This window comes from Choloepus didactylus, chromosome 3, assembly GCF_015220235.1.
Source record: "Choloepus didactylus isolate mChoDid1 chromosome 3, mChoDid1.pri, whole genome shotgun sequence".
In the NCBI taxonomy this organism is placed as follows: Eukaryota; Metazoa; Chordata; class Mammalia; order Pilosa; family Megalonychidae; genus Choloepus; species Choloepus didactylus.
In genome coordinates, this window is record NC_051309.1 from 2,396,273 (window position 1) to 2,412,473 (window position 16,201).

The following is a 16,201-nucleotide window of genomic DNA, read 5'->3' on the forward strand; positions in this document are numbered from 1 at the left end:
ACTTAAAACGATCTGAAAAACAACTGTGGAAAAAAAATTTGTGGAGTGGTGCCCAGCCTGGAGGCAGGGAAGCCTGCCCCACGGGTGGGGAGAGGAGGCCGGAAAGGGGGACAGGCCCCCCCACCCACCCACCTTGGAGGTGGAGCCCACAGTGAGCAGGGAGGAAGCAGTGGCTGTGCAGGCGGATCCTTCAAGAAATTATGCTGAGAAGGCAAAGATTGAGAGAGAGCAAGTGAAATAGCAAGAGGGGGGTGTGGGAATGCAGGGCTGAGGGCAGGATTTTTGGTTTTGTTCTGTTCTAAGATGGGAGGAACTTGGGGATATTTATAAACTGTGAGGTGGAACTCAGAGGAGACAGACTTAAAGTGGGGAGAAAAGAGGTGAATGGGTGAGATCCGACACATGGGGCCTCTCTAGAAGCCCCCTTTTCCTAGAGGGGGGGCTTCCTGGGCCCACAGATTCTCTGCATGATTTTGAATTGCTGATCACAGTTACTTGTTTGGAAGATGTTCGTGGGGTCATGAAAAAAACAACATAAAAATATAAAGGAGCAATTACAACCGTATTAGCTCGCGCAGTACAAATGACACAATAGTTTTCACTGTATGTCTGAATTTTTTCTCTGAAAATTTGAGTTAAAGCCCATTTCTGCACTGAAGTTTGCATTTGGAATTTAAGAAATCAAATATGTTACAGTTATTTCTAGGACAAGCTTTCTCTCCAAGAAAAATCACTTTGTGGCTTTAGTAGGATGTACAAGGGGTCCGAAGAGACCAGCCTTCACCCCATCCCAGAGCTGGCTGGGGGCAAGTGTTTCTGCTGTGTGTTCTCTCCTTCCTTTAGGAATCTTGTTTCTCCTACTGATATTATAGAGCATTTTAAGTTCTAGAGACTGTCTTTCCGGGCTTTTTAAATTTGAGAAGTAGCAGTCTGATATTAAAGATAATTTTTAGATGCAGTTTTCAGAGAAGGTGGTGGGGAAGGGTGAGCCTCTTTAAGCAGGGGTACAACATTCTTGGCCATGTGTTTTAGAAGGTAGAGAGGGTGACAAGACGTGGCAAGAGGCTGGCAGCCTCTGGGTGAGGAGGGGAAGGCAGGCCCAGGGCACCCCGGGTGCATGTGGGGACAGAGCCGCAGGGGACGCAGGGCCGTGGGACCTGATGGCCCAGAGGGGAGAGACAGGTGGAACACACACACACACACACACACACACACACACACACACCTCAGGTTTCCATGGCAGGTGAGAAGCTGCCTGAGTGTAGAGAAGGAACCGGGCTGGAGGAGCTGGAGGGAGAGTCTGTGCTTTTCCATCAGGCTGACCTTGGGGACAACCTGCAAACTCCATCCCCAAACTCAGGAGTGGTTTTGGGTCAGCATGGCCAGGAAGGAAGCTCCCAGCTTCCTCCTGGGGGTTGGGGAGGCTGGAGGGGTGGAGGTGGCAGGGGAGCCTGTGAAGGCAGGACGGGGTCTCCAGGGACCTCAAGGCGAGGCTAAGGAGGCAGAAGGCGGCAAGGGAGGAGGGGCCCTGAGCCGCTGCGCCGTCAACAGGCCAGCGGGGTGGCCCCGGCTCCATTCCAGAAAGCTGCCTGTGGGGCTGGTGTGCCCAGGGGCGCCCTGCTGGGGGCTGGGAACGCAGGCACAAGGAGGGCCATCAGCCCAGAGGAGGCCAATTGGGTGGCCACAATCCAGGGTCCAGGGCCCCGTCCCGGGGAGGCGAGGTGAGCTGAGCCGCGTGGAGGGGGGGCGGACTCGGGGAAGGGGAGGCTGCAGGTGGGGTGGGAGGCGCAGGGGAGCGGTGGGCACTTGGCTTTGGTCCCAGAGGGCGTGGGGGCCAGACGACCCACTAGAGGTCATCCTGACGCTGCAAAGACAGTGGGCCGGAGGGCTGAGGGGAGGCTGGGTCCCATCTGGGGGGCCCCTGCTGTAACCCGACACACGGCCACGGAACTAGCAGGGGAGTGGGGAGGTGCGGCTCCTCCACTCCCTGGGGAAGGCGGTAGCCTCTGGGAGTCTCAGTTCACCAGGTGTGAAATGGGCTTCGCACAGCTCCTGCCACCTGTGTGCCCCCGATAAAGAAGGGTTTAAATAACAGGAATATTAATTGTATGCAATTACACATAATGCATTATATAACGTATAAAGCATATGTAATAACTATTTGAATGATATTTAGAATTCAAACACCCATGTTTATGTTAAAGCTTCACGACCTGCCCCGTCTCTAAGGCTATGGGGCTGGGGGCTCACAGGTTCCAGAATCCACAGTCCTCTGCTCCCTAAGTTCTGAGGGCTGCAGCCCCTCCCCACAGACCCTCTCCCATGGCCACCCCCAAACCCACCTGTGGGTCCCCTAGGGCCATCTCGAGCCTGCCTGGCATGACGTCCCCAACCTTCCTCTGAAAGCCCAGCCTGGCCACTGGCTCCATGGAGAGCTTCGCGTCAACACGGGCTATTTTGGAGGGAGAAGGGGGACGGCAACACATTTCCCTCCTCCAGGCAGCCCTCTGCCATTCCCCGGGGTAGCCCCCATTCTCTCCAGGCCCACACTGCTCCCCACCCTCAGCCCTCGGGGAGAGACCAGCCCTGGGGGTCAGCGAGCATTCCACTCTGGTGGTGGGCTCCCCCCACCCGTGTGCTATGGGGAGAACAAGTCCTCCCCCCCACACACCTAGCTGCCCCCAAGATGGGCAGGAAGGGACCCTGGGTGCTCACGTCCAGTGCTGGAGACCCCAATCCCGGGCTGGCCGTGTGTCACCCCCACTCGGCACAGGTCCCAGGGTCCAGAGGCAGCAGCCATGCTTGGGGTGTGCTGGGGAGACTGGGGATAGATGTGAGGGGGGGTCCCTCAGGGGCGAGCAGCCGAGGAGCTGGCTGAGACTCTGGGGCAGAGCAGAGCCCTCTGGGAGGGTGAGCTGTCCTGGTCCCGGGGTTGGGTGCAGAGCCTGTGAGCCCCAGGCTGGGGGTCTCCCATCTCGCCCCCACCTGAGTTCAACACCGGGAGTGGCAGGGGCCACCTCAGCCCATGGGGGGCAGGCGGGGGGCTCCAGCCTTGGCCGACTGGCAAGTGGAGAGGGACCCCAGAAAGCAGATGCCTGCAGGCAGGGTGGTGACGACCCACCCCCAAAACGGCCAGGGGGGACTCCAGGCTCCCGCGATGCAGACCGAGGAGGAGACAGGAAGGTCACAGGGCAGAGCAAGACGATGGAAAAAACGGGAAACCAGCTGGAAATGTGAGGTATAAAAATCTGTATTTATATTACAAAGACAGAATGATACAGCACAGTCCCACCTGGTGGGCCGGGGATGGGGGGCCCAATTTCACTCTCCATGACCTGATCCCACAGCCCACCTCACCAGCACCGGCCCTCCACGTGGCCCCACACTCTGGCACAGAACCTGCCCTGGTGCCCTGGACATGGCAGGCCACCCACCCACCCCTGCTGACGTAGACAGAGCCAAGGCTGGAGGAGCCCGCTGCGCCCTGCAGGTGGGACTTGTAGGGCAGTCCGCCACTCAGCCAGCGGCTCTGACCACCCAGGGGAGCACACTGGGGTGCTGAGCCTCCGAGAGACGGGCTCAGGGCAGGCCTTTCCCCTCGACCGGGGCGGTGGTGGCCGGGTGAGGAGCTGCCTCCCAGCGAGGCCAAGGAGACCCCAACTCGAGCCTGGACTCCAGGCTGTGGCATGGCAGCTCGGGGCGGCGCACAGGGACAGGACTCAGGCACCTGAGCCCTATTCTGGTCCTAGTGGCTTTCTCAGAAAGGCTCTGAATGTCCTGTCGTGGCCTCGCACGGCCCCCCAGGGTCTCCCTGGCCAGCAGCCACAGCCACCTATGGGCCAGGAGGGATGGGAGTGTGGCTCCGAGCCCGTCACCTGCCCCTGTGGACCAGCACACCTCAGCTCTGATCGGGACAGGTGAAGGCTGGTGCTGGGGGCAGGGGGCATCCCAGACCCCAGAGCCCCTGAGTGGTCAGCACCAGCTCCCCAGCCCAGGTGGGGACCAAGGCCTGAAAAGCCATGGGTGAGCTGCCGGGAGGGTCGGCTGGGTGCCCACAGCCAGCCCCCCTGCTGGATTCTGCCAGCCAGAGGTGGCCGTCGAACCTACAAGGTGCTGGGGCGCGGGGTGCGGGGCTGACGCTCTGAGAATGCGAAGCACAGCCCCTCCAGGGGCCCCGGGGTTCTCCGGGCTCTTAGACCTGGGGACTCCGGGCCTGCTCGGAACAAGCGTGCTGGGGCATGGCTGGCAGGGGGGGGCAGCAAGGGAAACCCCTTCCCAAGCACTCCTGGCCCCCCAGCGTCGGGGCACCCCCACTGGCCTGCCCCTGCCCTGCGACTGGCCTGCTCTCTGCCCCCTGCTCCCAGCCCCAGCAGAGCAGGTTCTGTGCCAGAGCTGGTCGCAGGATCCCCTTTCTGCCCCAGAAGACCACCGCCCTGGGGGTACCAGTCAGTGGGACTGAAGATAAAATACTAATTCTTCCCCATGATTCAGAAATTGGCTAAAATGCACCAGAGGAGCTGCTGGGCACCAGCCCCCGGCTGCCTCAAGTATTGCTGTGTTGGTCCCGGGGACGAGGACCCGGGCCTGCCCGCACCACCCAGGGGAGAACGGTGGTCCACGTCAGCTGCCAAGGTTGGGGGGGGGCGGGCAGGAGGTGTAAGCCAGCTGCGAGCGGAGAACCGACTTCTCTGGTGAGCAAGCAAGCGCCACAAGGTGCAGAGCAGGCACCCGCCTGCCGGGGGGTCTCCCGCGGGGGCCCGGGCAGCAGACCCCTGCCCAGCACAGCCCGACACGGCCCGGTGGGGCATCCTCTCCCAATCAAGCCGTGGCTGCTGGGAGGGGATCAGCTGGCAAGGCCCGTGGGCACCCGAGAGCCACAAAGGACAGGCTGGGGGGGGGGGCGCAGGCGGGCACAAGGCACGCTAGGACAGCGGCGACAGATGAGTCCCTGAGACGCTGGGCCACCCCACCCTCGGCAAACAAGGACACGACAATGGATAGGAAAATAGAGTACAAAAATCTCGGTCAGGAAATAGAGCCGGCACATGCTAGTGACACTCGGCCGACAGTCTTTAGAGCTTCTATCTTAAAAAAAAAAGACAGTTCTCATCTTGGCTGTTGAGGCCGAGCCTCTCTCCCTGCAGCCTGCCACGGCAGGACCCGTGGGGAAAAGCCCCTCCAGGGGGATGCGAGGGAGGCCGCGTGGGGTGCCGCCCAGGGTGGCCTGGGGGCTGGAGCCTCCCGGCAGGGGCAGCATTTGCTTCTTTTTGCTTTTCTTTCAAAGGGGGAAATGAGAAAGGCTGACGGGCCAGGGGCTGCCCCTTGCCCACCCCAGCTCCCCCCAGCCCCTGTGGGACCAGGTGGGCAGGTGCAGGGGAGCAGGGCTGGCGTGGGGATGGGGAAGCCAGGGCCAGCGTTTGCCCAGGGCCCCCTGAAGGTTGCTGCCCTGGGACAAGTGGGTCGGGGGGTCTGGACATGTGCGTGTGAGTGCGTGTGTGCCTAAGCGTGGCATGTGTGACGTGGGAGGTGGGGGGTGGGGGTTCGCTGGCCCCTCTGAACAGAGCAGAAGCTCCCAGCCCAGTGCAGGGGGGCCCTGGCCTGAGACCCCAGCTGTGGGAAGGCTCCACCACCCCCCTGCCCCAGGGTGCTCACCCGCCCTTCACGGCCCCTCCATCCATGCCTCAGGAGCCCACGTGGACCAACGGATGGACGGACGGACGGACGGACGGAGAGCCGCTCCTTCCTCCCTTCCTTCCTCGGTCCGCTCCTTCCTCCTGGGATCCGGGGGTGGGGAGTCCAAGCCCCCAAGGTGTTCATTAAGCCCCTACACGGCGCCCGCCGAGGTTTGCAGCAATGACATTTAATACTTCCGGAATGATCGGGGCTCTGAGAACAGACTGTGGGCGGCTACGCTGGGCTCCCCAGGAGTGGGAGCTGGACCCTGCCTCCCGCAGGGGGCCCTGCCCAGCGGGGAGAGGTGGGCAGGCAGCCCGGGCGGCGGCAGGAGCTTCCAGAATGGCACAGCGGTGGCCCGAGGAGGAGTCTGGCGGCGGTCACAGGGAGGCCTGGCGGGCTGAGGTGCTTGGCCGGGGGGCCGGGCCTAAGAGAGGCTGGGGCAGCCCCTCCGGCAGGGGGGCCCGAGGCTGCCCCCGCCACTCTGCAGGCCACAGGGGTCGTCAGCGTCGCTGCTGCTGCCCACGCTGTCCAGCTCGCTGGGCCCGAACTCCATGCCCTCTATGTCCACCTCTGGGGGACAGAGATGAGGGTCACATAGGCTGCGGGTGCCAGCCTCGGGCTCTGCACTCTGTGTTTAACTGACCGAGGTGGGGACTTGGTCCAGGTCCGGGGTGGCCAATGGCTGGGTCTGGGCGGGGGCCTCGGACGCCAGGGGCCTGGGTGCAGGACAGGAGGACGAGCCGTCCCTGCTGCCCGTTCTGTTGTCCCCTCCCACCCCACCCCCAGACTCGTCCCCAGGTAGGGCACTGGCGGATCCCACCGCGCTGGGTGCCCCCGGCCCTCCCCTGCGCAGCCAGCCCACCTTGCTCGGAGTCGTCCGTGGAGATGGCGGAGCCCGTGCTGTCCGTGCGCACCCGCTCCATGCTCTGCACAGACAGCTGCTCCAGGCGCCGCTTCAGGAAACGGTGCTCGCGCTGCAGCTGCTCCTTGATGCTCAGTGCCCGGCGGTCCTGCTCCTCCAGTTTCTGGGGGTGTGTGGGGGCATGAGCCAGTGGAAGGCACCCCCACGCCGCCCCCTGCCAGGCACCCGCGGCACAAACCACAGGGTGCTCTGCTCAGGCAGGTTCCCCCAGCGGCCACTGCCTCCCCCACCAGCGGCCCTCGGACGCCTCAGCCCTGGGCGCGGGGTGGGCTGGGGCCCTGGGGCAGTGTGCCCCATCCCCACACGCTCCGGGAGCGCCCCCCAGGCCCTGGCACGCCACACCTGCCCTGGGTCCCACCCAGAGCCGCCCTCTCTGTGCTGGCCTCCAGGGCCCCCTGCCCGTACCCCTCAAAGGGCCTGCACCCCTGGCCTCAAGATGTCAACCCCGGGAGCCGAGGCCACCCTGGTCGACCCAAATGGGCCGAGACCCCCAAACTGGCAGGCTTCAGTCTTAAGCCCTTGGAGGGACAGCCCCGACCATGTCCCTACCAGGCCCCCAAGGCCAGCCCCTTCCCCTAGACCTGCCCGGGCTCTCCATGGCACCCCCAAGCTGCCTCCTTCCCATCCTCCTCTCGCCAAAGGCATCAAGGGGGCCACCCCCTGCCCCCAGCCCTGCATCTCCTTCCAGCCAGTGCGGGGGTGGGGCGCCACCTATGCCACCCCTCCCCCACTGAACCCACCCCCTCCCGACACCCGTCGTGACCAGCTCCCGCTGCTGCCCCGCTCCAGCAGAGCCCTCCCCAGCCCGATGCCCACCTGCCTGGCCCGGCCCTGCCCACCTTGATGTGCATCTTGGCGCGCTTCAGGAGGCTCAGCGTGGTGTGGCGGGTGCTGTCAGGGCCCAGGGGCACCAGCTGCTTGAGCTGCTCCAGGTACAGCCTGAGCTTGGCCCGTCTGTGAGAGCAGAGACAGCACCGTCAGGCCGCAGCGGGAGAACGGGGCGCCGGCCGGGCTCGGCATGGGCCCCAGGAGCAGCCTGTCGTGGCCCCTCCCCAGGCCGCCCTCTGCCCTCAGGCTGCCAAGCAGAGGGGGCACCCGCAGCCTCCTAGTGCCACTGCCAGGCCCTGCCGGAACCCAGCCGGGCCCTCCTGCCACCACCCTCCCCGCGCTGGAGTCCAGGAGGCGGGGCAGGGCCGCCCGGGGCTGGGGGCAGAGGCTGGTCCCGGGACCACGTGCGGGACTCAGAAAGGACCCCCGCCCCCGCCCCGCCTTCACAAAGTGCAGCGCGTCTGCTCACCCGTCACCGCGTCGCCATGGAGAGCCAACTGAGGTCGGGGGGGTGCCAAGGACGAGCCCCCTCCCAGCACAAGCCCCACCCTGGGGTCCACATCTGTTGTCTCCCTGATTCCCTGCAGCCGAGTTCCTCTGTTTCTCACAGAATTGGAACCGCAACACTCCGTGGTGTGTGCCCATGTGCCATAAACCTCCAGAATTTGTTCCCAGGGGACGTGGGAGCCCGGTCAGGAGGGAGGGGGTCTGGCGCCCTGCCTGGGCCTGACCCTGCAGAAACTGTGCTGCCTTCCGGGGGTCACACGCCTGTCTGGAGGGGGGCAGCAAGTGCAGGCCGTGGGGCGGCAGCGGTTGTGCCCTCGACAGGCCGGGCCCTTGCCCACCCGACACTCATCCAGGGAGCTGGGGTCCCAGGGCGCCAGGGATTCACCCCAGGGGAGCCCTGGAGTTTATCCACCCATCGCCTGCAGGGTGGGGAGGCTGTTTCCGAACGCAGGCAGACGAGCCCCAGGTAAATTCTCACAGGCGGATGAGCCGTCCGGGTCAAGAGGAGGAATGTGGATTTGAGGCTCCGGAGAACCCGCTGCCCAGGCTGCCCTGCTGCACACTCGGCCCCACGCCTGGCCCTGCTCGTCGCCTCGCAGCCTGCGCCCCAGCTTCCTAGGCCCCCCAAGTCCACAACCTCAGTTAGTCTTAGAGACCCCTGAGGGGATCCTGGCTCCAGGCTGGAGGGGCCTTGAGAGGTGACCTCCCCTCCCCCCACCACACAGACCCGGGGGAGGGGGCAGCCCTTGGCCAACGGGCCGCTAACTCGTGCGCCCACCAGTGCCTCGAGCCCGGACTCCACTGCGGGCGAGCGCCCTTGCCGCGGACCCCCGTCCTGGTGCCTGACCACACTGAGAGCCAGATGGGGGAGGAAACAGACCCCCCACCACTCCCCTCCCCCAGCCTTGCTGGCAGGTGGGGAAGCTGATGGGACCCCCCACCCTGTCCACCCAACGGGTAGCAAATGGCGGTTTCTACAATTTACCACTTAGTCACATGAGCAGTTTGTGATCTTTACGGAAAGACCCCAAAATGCAGAGCAACAAAAAGGAAAGAATAATCGAAAAATGCCCCAAATTCCACCACCCAGAGATGACCAGGTTATCACTTTGGCATCTTTTGCAATTTTGCAGCATGAACGTCGTGTGAGAAAATTAAGAGACAGAACCGCACATTTAACAAGCAACACAATTTTGTTCTTAGGAAAACGGTAGACGCACAGGAAGGACTCAACAAAACACCACAGAACCCCGAAAGCCAGCACCCCGAGTGACGAAACTGGCTATATTTATTTTGCTGGCTTTGTGTTTTTCCATATTTTCCAGATTTTCTAAGATTAAATAAAAAAACAGCACATACTACTTTTACAATCACAAAGGAGACATTTGTGTAAGATAGAAAAGAAAAAACAGCAACAAGACAACTAACAGTGGAAAAATATTCTGCAACACATAAAAAAAACAGTGGTGGGTGTTCACACTACAGTGAGCGTGTACACATCGAAAATGACAAGGGACCGTCCCAGATGAAGACGGGCCAAGGACCGCGAGAGGCAGAGCACAGACGGCTCACGGAGCCTAAGAACCGAGTGTCTTGCTGTGATCGAGGACGTGGAAACCCGGACTCGAAAGGCTCCTCTCCCCACTGCGGACGGGCCCAGACCCAGAGACGGGGGACTGGTGCTGGCGGAGTGGGGGGCGCTGGTGAGTTGCTGGTGGCAGAGCCCAGCCCAGGGGCTCTGGAGGGCAGCCTGGCAGCGACAGCTGTACAGAAGCGAGTTCAGACCCTGACCAGAACTGCCACTTCTAGGACTCCCGTCCTGCCCTAACATCCCCCAGGTATGCCCAGGTGTGCCCAGATGCACGGTGCACTGTCTCTGCCAGCCCACATGTCTGTCAAGAAGGGGCTTGCCAAGCCCGGGTGGCACAGGGCATCCTGCATGGGCAACAGACACCAGGAAGCGGGGTGCACACAGGGACAAGGTGGACAGTGCTTACTGTGCCCAGCAAGCATAAGCTGTGAGGCAGCCCCCGGCGAGGGCCCGCTCAGGCACAGCCATGGGCAGCTCTGGGGCAAACTGGAGCGTCACCTCCAGAAGCTTCTAAGTGGAGGCTGTCAGGAGACACAGCGAGGCCAGCTGCCCACACAAACTCGAGGACACATCAGCCCTGCCCCGGGGAAGCCCCAGCCAGGGCTGAGGGATGGGGGGCAGGTCCACAGCTCACCTGGCCCCCGCCCGTCCCAGGCAGCCTGGGTGGGGACCGGCAGGGCTGGCACTGGACCCTGCATGGGTCCCCGCCCTCCTGGGTGGGGAGTGTCCGGGGCCCCTCCTGAGGCCACTCCAGTGCCCCAGACCCTCTGCCAGCACCAGGGACTGTCCCCAGGCCCTCCAGGGAGCTTCCGGAGCCCAGCTTCCCAAAAAACCCTGGGTGGGCTCAGGGGGGCAGAGCTCAGCCCAGGGGGTCACTGTGCCGCCACCCAGGGCAGCTCCCTCTCCCTCCCCATGTCCTCCCCGCCGGCCCCCTCTGCCCTGAGCAGGAAACCAAAGCCCCAAAAGGGGCAGAATCCCGGGGCTGGCACTTGGCTCAGAGCCCACTGGGAACAGGACTCCCAGGGCTGGGTGGGCAGGGCAAGTGTGCCCCCGGCCCCATCGACTGGGTCTTCTAGCTCTTGTCCTTGCTGACATCATACACAGGTTCCCCCTGCAGTTTATAAGGGGCAGGGGATGGGGGCCTGTGCAGGGCGGAGGCCGTGCCGTGCTGGGGGGCCCAAGAGGATGGGGGCTGCACCCCGGAGGGAGACTGCACGGGCACCGCAACCCCACGGAGGCCAAGGGGACCACGGCAGGTCTGCCCAGAGGGAAAGGCAGGCCCCAGGGGAGCATCTGATGGTACTCCCAAGAGGAAACATGCGGCTGGGGTAGGGGCCGGGAGCGGGGGCTGGGGAGTGGGGGGTGGGGGGCAGAGTTGGGAGGCTGAGGGGCAGGGGCAGGGGCAGGGGCCCCTCAGGCTGAGCTCTGCAACTCGGAAGAGAAAGGCCTCAGGGCTACCTCCTATTGGGAGAGTGGGGGTGGGGGTGGGGGGCACTAGGCCAGGGAGGACAGCCGGGCCCCTCCCACACACCTGCGAAGGGCCCGCGAGGGCTGCCCGCCCGAGGTCCACAGCTGGGCGCCACTGGAGCCCCGGGAGGCCCGAGGGACAGCTCCCCAGGGAGGGGAAGAGGCAGGATGGGGGCGGGCCTGGGGGTGGGGCCAGTGCAGGGCACCCCTAAGGCCACAGCTCCAGCCAGGCCCCATGCCAAGGGGATGCCTCTAGGACAGCATGTCCAGGCCCTGCCTGTCTGGGGCTGCTGGGCCACCCGGCCAGGTGCTTCCTTCCTCCCGGCAGCCAGCAGCCAGGGGTGTCGGCATTAGGGCCCGGCTGCACGTCCATGCCTGACCAGGTCCCACCAGGCCCCGAGCTCCAGGCCTGTGGCTCCCCAGCACCATGTGCACCTGCCTCTCGACTGGCTGAGAACAGAGCACCCCTGCACCGGGCTTGGAGGGCTACGGAGACCCCAAGCTGCCACCTATTTCCTTCTCTGATGTCTCAAAAGGAGCCCACAGGACCCACCCTAAGGGCGGACTCTGGGAAGAGACATGAGGGCCAAGGCCAGGGTCAAAGGGCAGCTCCAGGGAACAGAGGCGAGACCCAGCCCCTGCCCCTCCCCTCAGCAGCAGCCCAGCTCTTGCCTGTATTCACGAAGGAGCTGTTTTCCCAGATGCCGCCTCTGGGAAGTCCTCCCAGAATACCCTGCTGCACTTGCCCGGGGTCCTGCCTGGTAAAAGCGAAGGCATCTCCTCTGACCTTCGAGCAACTTCAGGGCCTGCCTGGCTCTCTCTCGGCCCCTGCACCTACCCCCACCTCCATGGCCTCTAGGGAATCCCTCAAACACACACACACACACACACACACACACACACACACACACCCATCCAGGAAGCGTGCCTCCTCCAGAGAACATGACGTTCTGTCTCTGTCCAGCCGCCCGCCCCGGCTAGGACAGAATCCCAGGGGAGCGGAAGTTGGCGCTGCTGTGGGTGCAGACATGGGGGAGGGGAAGGCGGGGCGCAGAGAACTGGCCAAGCTCCAAACCTTCCCAGAGAAGGCCCAGGAGGGCTCAGCTTGTACCCAGACACCCACCCCCAGCCTCAGCAAGAGGAAGGAACTAGCCCATTCCATGGAGGTGAGCCAGGGTCAGGACAAAGCAGTGGCCCAGGCTCCTTCGAGGGGTCCTGCACGGGGGCTGCCTGATGCCTCCGAGTGAACAGACCCACGTTCCCTGCAAAGCAGGCCCGGCCGACACGGAACTTGAAGGTGGAAGGCAGCCTGGAGCCGGCGTGGTCTCTCGGAGCCAGGACAGGGACACCCGGCACCCCGTGCGAGGTCCTGAGCTGGCCTGAGGTTCAGGGCAGAGCATCCTCGGTTCCCCTGCTGCCCACCCACCCCTGCAGCCAGGGGGCTCAGGGCTTCCCCCCCAGACCACCCATCCCACGCCCCTCGGCCGAGACTCCAGCCTTGGTTCCCAGGAAGGCAGAACCCAGGAGCCTGGGGGCAGGAAGGCCCAGACCACCAGGCCAAAACCTTCTGCCCATAGGCCACCATCCTGAGGAGTGAAGCGAGCTCAGACCACCCCAAACCAGACCAACCTCCCCAGGAAGCCGGCCCCCGTGGCCACACGGCACAGCCCCCCTGCTCCAAGCCACCAACCCCACCTGTCAGAGCCCCCACCCGGGTCCCATCTCCCTAGAGCAGAGCCCAGGCCTTTCCAAAAACAAGGGCACAACCTGGCAGGGGCTGAGAGCTCAGCTCCACCCGGGTCCTGAAGGCAGGCTGGACGCCTCGGGGGCTCTTGTGGGGGTGTGGGCTGGGGGCGTCACTCACCTGTGCTTTTCAAGTTCATTGTGTGAAGACCTGTGTAGAGACAGAAAGACGGCACTCACCGAGCTGCCCGCCCACCAGGTGCAAAGAGCTGCAGCGTTCGGACCACGGAAAATGGCCGGGCCCAGGGAGGGCTGAGGCGGGGGCAGAACTGAGGGCCAGGGCGCAGGGAGGTGTCCAGGGCGCCCAGAGCCACCCCGTGCACTCAGGGAGGCCCGGGGGCTCTGGTGCAGCAGGGGCAGAGGCTGCCCGGGGTTCTCCGTGCACCAACCACAGGCTGCCCGCCACGGAAGGGGCCCGACAAGACGGGTCCCTGGGAGGTGGGGCAGCCCTGACCCATCACCCTGGCCCCAGGGGCAGCAGCTGAGCCTGCCTAGGCACACAGCTCTGTGACTGAGCCTCCCGCACTGACAGGGACATCGCCCAGGATGCACCTGTCCATCAGGCCCGTTCCAATGGATGGAGAACACCGAGCACTGCACTGGGCAGCACCACCACGTTTGCCCGGGCCTGAGGCTGGGGGCAGGGGCAGGGCCCTAACCCAGCAGGGACCCCCCAGGCAGGGCAATCTCAGGCCCTGGGCCTCCCAGGGTGCTGCCACATGAACAGAGTGGTTCAAAGGGCCCAGGCCACCAGGTGCACTGGACAAAGCACTGCCCTCCATCACCCTCCTGCCCGAGGCCCTGCTGGCATCTCCCATGGCACCCGTGGGTCCAAAGCCGAGTGGGGCCGGGGCCAGGTCCTCGAGGCCTGCTGGTCACATAGTCGGGGCCAGCCAGGGCCAGGAGCTGGGTACAGCCAGCTTTTGCAGGTAGTGCTCACAGCTGTCCCTTGGCCCAAACCGTGGCCACCTAGGACCCATCCTGCAGGCAGGGGGCTCCCCACAGGCAGCCTAGGCAGGGGAGGGGGCTCCACCTGGGTCTGGGGGTCTGCAAGAGCATTGCAGCGGGTGGTTTACCACACAGGTGTCTGAGCAGAGATGCTGGTGGCCTGGATCCTGGGACATACTTCCTCAGGGGTCTGGGGTCAAGCCGTCACCCCTGATCATTGCTCAACCACCTAAGGGAGGTACTTTTTCCGCACTTCCCAATGGAACACAAGCCCCTGCAGGAAAGCTGGCTCCAGCCTCCCCCACCAACCACAGCCCCAAAGACCTTCTGGGAGCCTGCAGCACCCCCAACCCCACCCCACTCCCCCTGCTCCCAGCTGGGCCCGGCCCACTCCCAGAGGAGACTTGCAGGCCTGGGGCTGTGCTGCTGGTTAGGGCCCCAGCCCCCCCAGGCCCCCCAGGGTCTCTACTCTGCCCCAGCTCCCTGTCTGGGCTGGCTGAGGCCCCGCTGGGCCGGGGCAGCAGTGAGCACCACCCAGGAAAGGGGTGTCTCTGACAGCCAGCCCCCTCCATAAGTCAGTCCTTGGGGAGCTGGCTCCACACAGTAAAGTAGCAAAGGAGGTGTGCCCAGGTGCGGGAGGCCCCAGCCTTTCGTCCCTGACCCCTATCCCTGCCGCCCCAGGACAGGAGTCACCCAGAGCCAGCCAGAGGGTGGGGGGCACCTCCTCCCCGGGTCTAGGGGGAATATCAGGGAACCGAGTGTGCGTGACGCGCTGAGGGTGCAGGAGACGCCTGAGGGCTCCGGGAATCAGCTCTGGGTGCCCTGTGCCGTGGGAGCCTGAGGTCGCGGCCCGCAGCTTTCCATAGACTGCAGGGCCCACGTGACTGTGAAAGCCAACGACAGGCACCTGGCCAGCTGAGGGGGCCCCAGGCAGTGGCACCCCCACCCCCATGTCCTCCGCCAAACGGTCCCAGCAGGAGGCCGGGTCCCAGCTGGGGCAGCTGGAGACTGGACCAAGTGCCCGCCAGACCCAGGGCCAGGACGTCACACGAGACGGGTCGGCGTGCCAGCCTCTCTCTGTCTCTCAAGAACCAGCAGGCCGCAGGAATGAGCCCCACCCTCTGCCTGGGGCCCCAAGGCCCCCCGCAAGCCGGGGTCTCAGAAGAGTAGCAAGGAAGCTGCGCTCCTGGCAGTGCCAGGGAAGTGGACCTCAAGAGATCCATGCCCCCTCCCCACCCAGCCAGGAGCTCCAACTTTGGAGCTTCTGCACCCCAGGGTGCAGGACCAGAGGAACACAGCCTGCCCCCCACCCCGAGGGCCTCCTGTCCCAGGAAGCACCCCCTGCACTGGTGGCTGTAGCCTGACTTGTTCTCTAGTGGGGATGGGGAGGGCTGGGCACCCTGGGGGAGGCATGGGGGCCCAGGGCAGGGCTGCCTTTGTCCAAGCACCAGGAGCGCCAAGGCTGGGGGATGGCACTCGGCCCTGGGAGACGGTCGGGGGGCACGGTACACCCACCCGCGGAAAGGGAAAACCCTGGGCGGCCGGAGGGGCCAGGGCCGGCAGTCTCGCCCTGCCCTGGCCAGCGCCCTCAGTTTCCCCGCTGCCAACTTTTTTTCCTCCGCGTTCAAATCCAGAGCGACTTCGGGCGGGGAGCGGCCGGGACCCCTGCGGCGGGCGCTGTACGCGTGGCACTGTTTACGCGAGAGGCCGGGGAGGCGCGGCCGCCGGGAAGATGGCGACGGCGCGGGCGGGGTCGGCGGGCGGGGCCGCGGCGGGCCCGGGGCGAGCGCCGCCTCCTCCAGGCTGGCCACCGGGCGCGCGGGACGGAGCCGGGGCCGCGGGCCGGGGTCGGGCTGCGAGGGGCGCGGGGGGCGGCCCGGAGCAGCCCGGGCTGGCCCGATAGCCCCTCCGGGCCGGGCGGCGGGGCGGGGGGGCGGCCGCGGGGGGCGGTACCTGTTGTTCGCGGCCTTGCGCACCAGGCCGGCCGCCTTTGTTTTCTTCCTGGCGAAGTCGCCGTCGAAGGGCAGCACCGAGGCGTAGCCGTGCTCGGCCTCTGCGGACAGACGGCGCGGTCAGCGGTCAGCGCGGCCCCGGCCCCCCGCCCCCCGCCGCGCGGCGCACAAAGGGGCGCGGTGCCGGCTACCTCGGTCCCTGCGCTCCAGGTACTCGGCCGCCTCCAGCAGCATCAACAGGGAGTTCAGCTCCATCCTCCGCACCCGCCCGCCGCGCTCCCCGGACGGCGGCGGCCGCCCCCGGCCCGGCGCCTCCCGCCGGCCCCGCTCGCCGCCCGCCCGCGCGCCCCGCGGCACCGCTGCCCGAGTCCGCGGACTTCCAGCACGCCCGGCCGCCACCCTGCGCCTCGGGCCCCCGCAAATTGACACATCAGGGCGAGCGGCGGCCGGCTCGGCCAATGAAGGCTCGCGCTCCTACCCGGGGGGCGGGTGCCGAGGCGGGCCGAAGCCAATGGGAACCCGCCTCAACGCCTCGGGCAGGGGCCGAGGAATGTTGACAGATCCGCA

General features: G+C 65.2%; 1 protein-coding gene across 2 annotated transcripts; it reads right to left on the reverse strand.

Moving 5' to 3' along the window:
* Positions 1-3,232: 3,232 nt before the first annotated feature.
* MXD4 (MAX dimerization protein 4) lies at positions 3,233-16,201 on the reverse strand. 2 transcript variants are annotated; one of them, XM_037829265.1, is made up of 6 exons: positions 15,826-16,036; positions 15,636-15,735; positions 12,856-12,885; positions 7,438-7,552; positions 6,539-6,701; positions 3,233-6,246 (listed from the first exon to the last, which is right to left on the reverse strand). In XM_037829265.1, the coding sequence occupies exons 1-6, from the start codon at positions 15,887-15,889 to the stop codon at positions 6,101-6,103; spliced, it is 618 nt and encodes a 205-aa protein (XP_037685193.1). In that variant the 5' UTR covers positions 15,890-16,036; the 3' UTR covers positions 3,233-6,100. The 2 variants fall into 2 exon arrangements, with proteins under 2 accessions (XP_037685193.1, XP_037685194.1); XM_037829266.1 differs by lacking the exons at positions 3,233-6,246; positions 6,539-6,701; positions 7,438-7,552 and adding exons at positions 9,179-9,696; positions 11,664-11,749 and having other exon boundaries at positions 15,826-16,201.

Coding starts and splice junctions, on each gene's coding strand:
- MXD4 (XM_037829265.1), bottom strand. CDS start 15,889: ATGGAGCTGAACTCCCTGTTGATGCTGCTGGAGGCGGCCGAGTACCTG. Junction 15,736..15,825: donor CCTGGAGCGCAGGGACCGAG/GTAGCCGGCACC, acceptor GTCTGTCCGCAG/AGGCCGAGCACGGCTACGCC. Junction 7,553..12,855: donor AATGAACTTGAAAAGCACAG/GTGAGTGACGCC, acceptor CTGCTCTCACAG/ACGGGCCAAGCTCAGGCTGT.